This window comes from Salvelinus fontinalis, chromosome 2 (assembly GCF_029448725.1).
Source record: "Salvelinus fontinalis isolate EN_2023a chromosome 2, ASM2944872v1, whole genome shotgun sequence".
NCBI lineage: Eukaryota > Metazoa > Chordata > Actinopteri > Salmoniformes > Salmonidae > Salvelinus > Salvelinus fontinalis.
Genome location: NC_074666.1, coordinates 14,086,444 through 14,094,938, shown reverse-complemented (window position 1 = coordinate 14,094,938; position 8,495 = coordinate 14,086,444). Strand labels below are relative to the sequence as shown.

At 41.2% G+C, this 8,495-nt stretch overlaps 2 protein-coding genes across 7 annotated transcripts in view; one reads left to right on the top strand and one right to left on the bottom strand.

The window, feature by feature from the left end:
• Nucleotides 1-2,304: 2,304 nt before the first annotated feature.
• Nucleotides 2,305-4,998, bottom strand: esm1 (endothelial cell-specific molecule 1). Its single transcript, XM_055864439.1, has 3 exons — nt 4,386-4,998; nt 3,567-3,716; nt 2,305-3,246 (listed from the first exon to the last, which is right to left on the bottom strand). The coding sequence occupies exons 1-3, from the start codon at nt 4,690-4,692 to the stop codon at nt 3,164-3,166; spliced, it is 540 nt and encodes a 179-aa protein (XP_055720414.1). The 5' UTR covers nt 4,693-4,998; the 3' UTR covers nt 2,305-3,163.
• Nucleotides 4,999-7,916: 2,918 nt separating this feature from the next.
• LOC129812607 (probable E3 ubiquitin-protein ligase HERC1) overlaps nt 7,917-8,495 on the top strand; it is a 116,510-nt gene continuing 115,931 nt past the window's right edge. For all 6 annotated transcript variants that reach the window (XM_055864339.1, XM_055864331.1, XM_055864321.1 and 3 more), the window contains exon 1: nt 7,917-8,239. The gene's annotated coding sequence lies outside the window, so the exon portion shown is untranslated. The remainder of the gene's footprint in view (nt 8,240-8,495) is intronic.

The window sequence follows — 8,495 nt, the reverse complement described above, 5'->3', positions numbered from 1 at the left end:
ACCAACACTTTCCTGTTATTTTGCATGGCCCTTTGTTTGGTTGTGAAGTCTCCGTGTGTTGGTTCTCAGGGGAATGACAGGAACATGCAAGGCAGAACACTATCAACACCCCTCATAGCCCTCACAGATCAGCCTCTTATCAGACCTGCGTAGTGTTCATTAGGCACCAAATGGAGAAAAAAGAAAAATGGACTGAAACAGGGAGGGAATAAGTGGACTACCTGGTACAATAAGAAATACAATTTTTTCCGTTTCTGATTAATTCCATTTTTTAAAAAACGTTTTCTGTTGCAACCCTGACCTGTCTGGCTGTCACAGTTTGAGGCTTGTTGTTCCTGTATTGCATCCTGACATGCAACACGTCCTGTTTCATTGGCTCTTACCTTGACATGGCCCTTGACCAAGTCAAGGCTATCCACTCCTTAGCATTCAATGAAGTCTATGCTATCTTTGTCATGGGTGGCTGAGTTTAGACCATAAGAAGCTCTAAAGCTTTGTAGGTCTACATGAAAAGCTGCAACACGTTGGATAGCCTACATACTCTGCCATCTTGACTGTTTCTATACATATAACATTCAGTATTCATTTTTTTCAACTGAAAGAAACTGGTGACAATTTAGATGTCACACGAGTCACACCCTTCAACAAACGTGTATGATGTGTGTCCTCCAATAACAAAAACAGAGATGCATTGTCTGAAATGATGTCCTTGAAGTACATGATGGGTTCAGATACCTTTATTCATAACCAAAGGAGTCCATTTTAGCCTTACTGTAGCCTATGTGACTGCTGCTGCTGAAGGATTGTAAGAGACTGTCCAGTCATCCTTCCATGGAATTGTTGATGGTAAAAATAATGAAAAATTGGACCGGAAATATGACGAAAAGAAAATGCCTTCCATCTGAACACAAGTACATTGTCTTTGTATAATATAATAATATTCTATCCTATTCTATTCTATCCGATCCTATTCTATCATATGCGATCATATTCTATTCTATTCTGTTCTATTCTATTATATCCTATCCTATTCTATTATATCCTATCCTATTCTATTCTATCCTATCCTTTTCTACCCTATCCTAATATATCATATTCTATCCTATTCTATTCTATCCTATCCTATTCTACCCTATCCTATTATATCCTATCCTATTATATCCTATTCTATCCTATCCTATTCTATCCTATGATGTGCCTTCTCACAACATTCCAATACTGTTATTGCAGACACCACCGTGCAACATGTCTGTGCTCCCTGTGAGTGTGAGAACTTTTTTGTGTTTAGGTGTTGACTTGAAGTTGTTTCAGGAAAGAATTCAGATAAAGTCAAGCAGGGAGGAAGCACGGTGTCTCCAGCTCTGCCGGGATGACTGTCCGACAGTCACACCAGTGACGTGTGTCACTTGACAAATTCCAAGCCTTTTAAATTCCTGGGCACAACAAAAGCAACAACAACAGGAAGAAGGACCATTTTCACAGGTGTCAGGAAGCCCAGGAATAGGAAACAAACAAGGCTGACGCTGGAAAACAGTTGTGTTGTGTACCGTGCTGATTCTCAGAGGTGAGGGTTAGGCTAATAACAGGCTATTTTTAACCCTGACTGGGGTATTTTCAGAGTCAGGGTGGACAGAGGCCACTCAATGGAGGTCCGAGAGTTCCATGACTTCCAAAGTGAGTCAATTGAGGGACAATAATAGGCTTTTAAACTTGGCTATAAGTTATGACCAAACGGTGTCAATAAAGGTGGTAATTGAGAGACTATTCAACCCTTTCTGGGGGGTTTTCAAGTAAACTTCATTAGCCCCAGAATGTACTTTTTTTATGGATGTGCGTATGACCACAAATGTTTCTATAAATTATGAACATACACTTTATGTAATCCATTTGGGCGAAATCTTTAGCATTTGTCAAGAAGTAGTGTGACAACTGCAGTTTTGCATCTTCCATTGTCAGGCATTGAATGCCTCGTGATATCAATATAATAATTTTGCAGTCAGATAGAACATAGCTTTGCAGATTCATTTAATGTCCTTGTGGTTTTTCTTGAAAAGGTAGCCTAGCGGTTAAGAACGTTGGGCCAGTAACCGAAAGGTCGCCGAATCGAATCTTCAAGCCGACTATGTGCCCTTGAGCAAGGTACTTAACCCTAATTGCTCTTGTAAGACGCTCTGGATAAGAGCATCTGCTAAATGTATCTTTCTCTTTATGTAGACTGACACCTTTAATAACATAGGAGGTAAATAAACTGCAATGAAATAACAGAGGGCTTCAAACAGATTTTTTCCAGGTCAACTTTGTTTTATTTGTAAGACCATACTGTACATTGGCAGGTGATATGACATATATATATATATATATATATATATATATATATATATATATATATATATATATTGTTCCATGTGGTCACAGGTGAAAGAAAAATAAGAGTTTCTCAGTAAAGAACAATCAATCAAACAAACAAACAATTAAAAGCGCAGATCACAGTAGATACTTCTAGAAGAAAAGGATGAGACAATATATTATTCATTATTTTATATACCTGGGGGGGGGTCATATATCAGCACAACATTTTCACATCATTTGATTGAACCAAATGATGTCAATTATGGAGCAGTGAACGCAACATTGCTAGAATGTTTAGCTCATCATAGACATTCTAGAATGTTTAGCTCATCATAGACATTCTAGAATGTTTAGCTCATCATAGACATTCTAGAATGTTTAGCTCATCATAGACATTCTAGAATGTTTAGCTCATCATAGACATTCTGGAATGTTTAGCTCATCATAGACATTCTAGAATGTTTAGCTCATCATAGACATTCTAGAATGTTTAGCTCATCATAGACATTCTAGAATGTTTAGCTCATCATAGACATTCTAGATATATTCATACTTTGTATAAAAGTAGAATAAACATATATTTTAACTTTGGTACATTTTACCTCCCTTTGTTTGGTACAACACAGCTCTTATGACATGATGGGGCACTGGTATAAAATAGAAACACCACAACAGAGATGTTCAAAAACATTCAGTAATCTTGTAGAAAATGTGTTTTCTTAATAATACATAATAAAATATATCCTTCAATCATTTAATTTACTACTATGCTTTCTACATTTACACAGAATAAACTAAGTCTTGATAATGAGTGTCAGCGAGGTGTTAACCACTTTGGAGCAGTGGATCTTTCCCCATTCAGACTGGTGGTGTCATCTCCTGAACCAATCTCACCTCCTGAAAACAAAAAAATATCACCTGGTCAATATCTATTTAACGTGATATGACAACTGCAAATACTTCACAAAGATACACACGCTGCATTTCTTCAACTGGATTGTTTTTAATTGTGTCTTTGCTTTAGTGCTACTACACATTGTGTATCCAAAACATGCTCAAATGTATTTGCTTTTTAACTCAGTACAGTTTCTCAGACAAAGACAAGACCTTTCAACTGGATTAAAATGCACTGGATAATCTCCATTGGAAGTGCTTCATAGTCCAGAATCTGTCCCATAGGGTCCCTCTCACATTGAAGTATTTTCTAACTCTCTTACCTGCATTGGGGTGCTGTGTCTTCAGCTTGCTGGCTATTTTGGTGAAGAATTTGAAGGTGAGGCAGGCTCCTGTCTCTCTGTCACAGATACCCCCAGCTTTGCAATGGCATGTTTTACCACACCCTACCCCATAGGTTCCATACATGCAATCTGTAAGGAAGGGAATACCATTCAATGTTATTGCACTTGCAGGAATTGGACATGATATGTACTAACAGTAGGCAATTCAATTATCATCCATTAGACAAAAAAAGTACAGAGTGGGGATGTCAGCGGGCCACAGAGATGTATTTTCTATTCTGTTCTGTTCTGTAGGTCCATGATCCTTTGCTCTTGGTAATTTATCATATCTGCATTATCGTGATGTAAGCCTACAGAGGCAGTTCTCTTCACCACTATCAACATGAGCAGAAATAGTAAACATCCCAATTCGAAAAACTTTGCATCCAAAAAGGCCACAGTCAAAGCTAAGCATAGCTTGATGTAAACACTCATATTCTACATGAAACATGTCATCGTAGGCATCGTTTTCATTATGGTAACTTTTAGGAATGCCATGAACACAGAAACTATAGATCACTTTGGAATAACAGCAATGAAACAGTCAGGCTAAGCGTGAACGAAACGGAGCTTCCAGGGTTCCTTGGAATCATTTTGGGAAGAAATAAACAGACGTAATAGTCAATATGTAGCACAATATAAATAGATATTACATGTATCTAGCCTGTTATGGCATATGTATTGACTATTTACAGATTAATCACACAATTTATGATGCGCAATTGCGCATTTGATGCGTCATGGTGAATATTAGCCTACCTTTGCAGATGCCATATTCATCTCCATAGTCGTCCTCATCTTTGTAGAACTCGCAGAATAATCCCGGTCCGCACTTGACTCCGTGCATCCCAGACACAGTGCGATAGCAGTGTTCCCCTCTGTCTGCCGCACAGACCTGGCAACAACCGCAGTCATCCAGCACTGTCCGTCTGCAGCGCTGCGTCAAGCCGCACAGATCCACATTGCACCGCTCCGGGCAGTTCACCGCGTACTTGACACTTGTTCCCCAAGCATCAACATTACGCACTATGAATATGGAGAAAACTGTGAAAAGGAGAAAATACATCTTTGGATAAGATTTAGCAAGGGGTGCCTTGGATGTTCAGAAGAGCTGTTCTGGGCTGACGACGTCGCTGCTTGGATGGAGTGACTTAATACACGAGGTTGCATGGTTATATCGGCTTAAAAACAAGTTTGTTTTTTCCCCACATGGTTTGCCCTCGTCAATTTCCTCAATCCGGTGTTGTCATCTAGTCTAGTTGCCAGTCTGCCCCCCTGTTTTAGAAATCCGGCATGGAAGTGGGAATTACACTCAACTGCCATCCAGGAATTGAAGTCTGTACTAACTGATGTCATAGTTTTGTTTGTTTGTGTAGAGGAGACACTTAAGATGCCCCTTTGACCCCCCAATGTTCCTGGTTCCTTACTTGACCCTAAGGAGACAGACAGTCAATCTAACACACACACACACACACACACACACACACACACACACACACACACACACACACACACACACACACACACACACACACACACACACACACACACACACACACACACACACACACACACACACACACACACACACACACACACACACACACACACTTCCCCCCTCTCTCTCTTTTTCTGTCTGCCTGTCTGTCCGTCTGCTCGTGTCTGTCTGTCTGCACACCTGTCTGTATGTCTGTCTGCATGTCTGTCCTTTTGCATGTCTGTCTGTCTGTCTGTCTGTCTGTCTGTCTGTCTGTCTGTCTGTCTGTCCGCCGCCTGTCTGTCTGTCCATCTGTCTGCATGTGTGCATGTCTGTCCACCTGCCTGTCTGTTTCTCTGCGTCACTCTCTTACACAGACACTCTTTGTCTCATAAGCGGTCACTGATCCTTAACAGTAGATGGCAGTATCATATAGCGGCAAAGACCACACGTAATAGACTGGTGGCAGCAGTGGGATAATCACTGCAGTCTATTACCTGTTTCTCTGTCTCTGTCTCTCTGTAAGAGCATCATTATTATACTGTTAGAGAGAGACAGAGAAAGAGAGACAGGTAATAGACTGCAGTGATTATCCCACTGCTGCCACCAGTGTAGCAATTTAGGTGCACCTGTCAGTGCAGGACTTGGACCAGTGACCCCTTTGTTATGGGGCATGTAGGCTATAGCACCTGTGCCGGAAGCTTAAAGGTCCTGATCTCTTGTTAGATTTCAAATCAAATCAAATGTTAATAGTCACATGCTTTGTAAACAACAGGTGTAGACTAACAGCGAAATGCTTTCTTTACAGGCCCTTCCCAAAAGTGTAGAATACAATAAAAAATACAAGTGAAATAATAATAATAATAATAGAACAGTTGATATGACACATGCTTCACAGGTAGGTGCACATGTAGCCAGCAGATCTGACACATGTTCTTACAGCTGCACTAGGGTCTGACAGGCTTCCTTTGTAGATTAAGACACTGCGGGGCCATAGTTTTTTTTGTATTAATGTTAATTTTCTCTTCCCTCTAGTAGAATGTACTTTTTTTGTGTGAATTTTTTACCCCCGTCCAGTTGGTGGCAACAATGCACCTTTTGACAGGCCGCCCCCAAGATTTAAGGGTAGGAAACAACACATCCGCTACGCTGATCCTCAACACGGGGGCCCCTCAGGGGTGAGTGCTCAGTCCCCTCTGTGCTCCCTGTTCACTCATGACTGCATGGCCAGGTTCAACTCCAACACCATCATTAAGTTTGCCAATGACACAACAGTGGTAGGCCTGATCACCATCAACGATGAGACAACCTATAGGGAGGAGGTCAGAGACCTGGCCGTGTGGTGCCAGGACAACAACCTCTCCCTCAACGTGATCAAGACAAAGGAGATGATTGTGGACTCCAGGAAAACGAGGGCTGAGCACGCCCCCATTCTCATCAACGTGGCTGCAGTGGAGCAGGTTCCTTGGTGTCCACATCACCAACAAACTATCATGGTCCAAATCAAATCAAATCAAGTATATTTTATATAGCCCTTCGTACATCAGCTAATATCTCGAAGTGCTGTACAGAAACCCAGCCAAAAACCCCAAACAGCAAGCAATGTAGGTGTAGAAGTCCAAACACACTAAGAGAGTTGTGACACAGCCTGGAATTGAACCAGGGTCTGTAGTGACATCTCTAGCACTGAGATGCAGTGCCTTAGACTGCTGCGCCACTTGGGAACCCAATATGTGGTAGTAGTAGAGTAGTGGCCTGAGGGCACACTTAATGTTTTGTGAAATCTGTTGTGAAATGTATTGTAGCTAATGTTTTTAAAATTGTATATAACTGCCTTAAGTTAATTTTGCTGGATCACAGGAAGGTTAGCTAATGGAGAGCCCCAATAATTACAAATACAAAATACACACAAAAATCTAATTTGTCTTTATTTGTCACATGCGCCGAATACAACAGGTGAGGTCCTTACAGTGAAATGTTTACTTACAAGCCCTTAACCAACAATGCTTTAAGAAGTTAAGAAGAAAAATGTGTTAAGTAAAAAATAGATATGTAGAAAAATAGAAAATAAAAGTAACAAATAATTAAACAGCAGCAGTAAAATAACAATAGCGAGGCTATATACAGGTGGTACCAGTACAGAGTCATTGTGCGGCGGCACCAGTTAGTCGAAGTAATTGAGGTAATATGTACATGTAGGTAGAGTTAAAATGACCATGCATAGATAATAAGAAAAGAGTAGCAGCAGCGTAAAAGAAGGGTCTTGGTAGCCCTTTGATTAGCTTTTCGGGAGTTTTATGGCTTGGGGTTAGAAACTGTTAAGAAGATTTTTGGACCTAGACTTGGCACTCTGCTACCACTTGCCATGCGGTAGCAGAGAGAACAGATTGACTAGGGTGGCTTGCGTATTTTACCATTTTCAGGGCCTTCCTCTGACACCGCCTGGTATAGAGGTCCTGGATGGCGGGAAGCTTGACCCCAGTGATGTACTGGGCCGTACGCACTACCCTCTGTAGTGCCTTGCGGTCGGGGCCAAGCAGTTGCCATACCAGGCAGGTATGCAACCAGTCAGGATGCTCTCGTTGGTGCAACTGTAGAACCTTTTGAGGATCTGAGGACCCATGCCACATCGTGTCAGTCTCCTGAGGGGGAATAGGCTTTGTTGTTAGGGTTTGGCAGGGGTAGGCTGTCATTGTAAATAAGAATTTGTTCTTAACTGACTTGCCTAGTTAAATATAGGTTAAATACAACATACAGTATCTGTATTTCGACAATAAACCCGAAGAAGAATCTTGGTCTCGCGTGACGGTTTCCATGTGTTCTCGCTGACGCCCAAGCGTGATGGGCTGTGCTTTTCATGGCAACCAGGCAGAAAACTGTTGTTTCGTCCTGGCGAGACCGAAAACATTTTGCCGGTGCCGTGTCGGAGACTGGCTTAATGGAAACCTGGATGTCTTAACTTGTTACTAATTTGTATTCAATAATTCTAGATACAGAATTATTTTCAAAACTTGTTTTTCCGTTAGCTGTCAACTGCAGTGGCACTGTTAACGTTAGTTGCCAGCTGTAGCTAACGTTAGCTAACTGAGCGTACGAGGAAAGCAGAGACCGGGTGTGAATAACACTGACAACAGAGGTAGGGTTTTATTTGGAATACATTTGTGTATGCAGTGTATGTAGCTATGCCAATAGAAAATCACCGTTACACAACATTTTGTGTTGCAAAAACAACAATTGTTGGTAGCTAGCTAACTTGGCTTGTTGCTAGCTAGCGATGCTATCTAATGTCAGAATGACACAGTGCAGTCTGTACAGCCGTATCCTATTAGTCAAGATAGCTAACTATAGCTAGGTTGAGTTTGGTTAAAGAGCAGTTGTCAACCTAGCTAGAT

Bases quoted from the DNA above. Each gene is read 5' to 3' on its own strand.
- esm1 (XM_055864439.1), bottom strand. From the start codon at position 4,692: ATGTATTTTCTCCTTTTCACAGTTTTCTCCATATTCATAGTGCGTAAT. The intron at 3,717-4,385 runs GTAGGCTAATAT...CCTTCCTTACAG, and splicing joins TGAATATGGCATCTGCAAAG to ATTGCATGTATGGAACCTAT. The intron at 3,247-3,566 runs GTAAGAGAGTTA...TTTTGTTTTCAG, and splicing joins GACACAGCACCCCAATGCAG to GAGGTGAGATTGGTTCAGGA.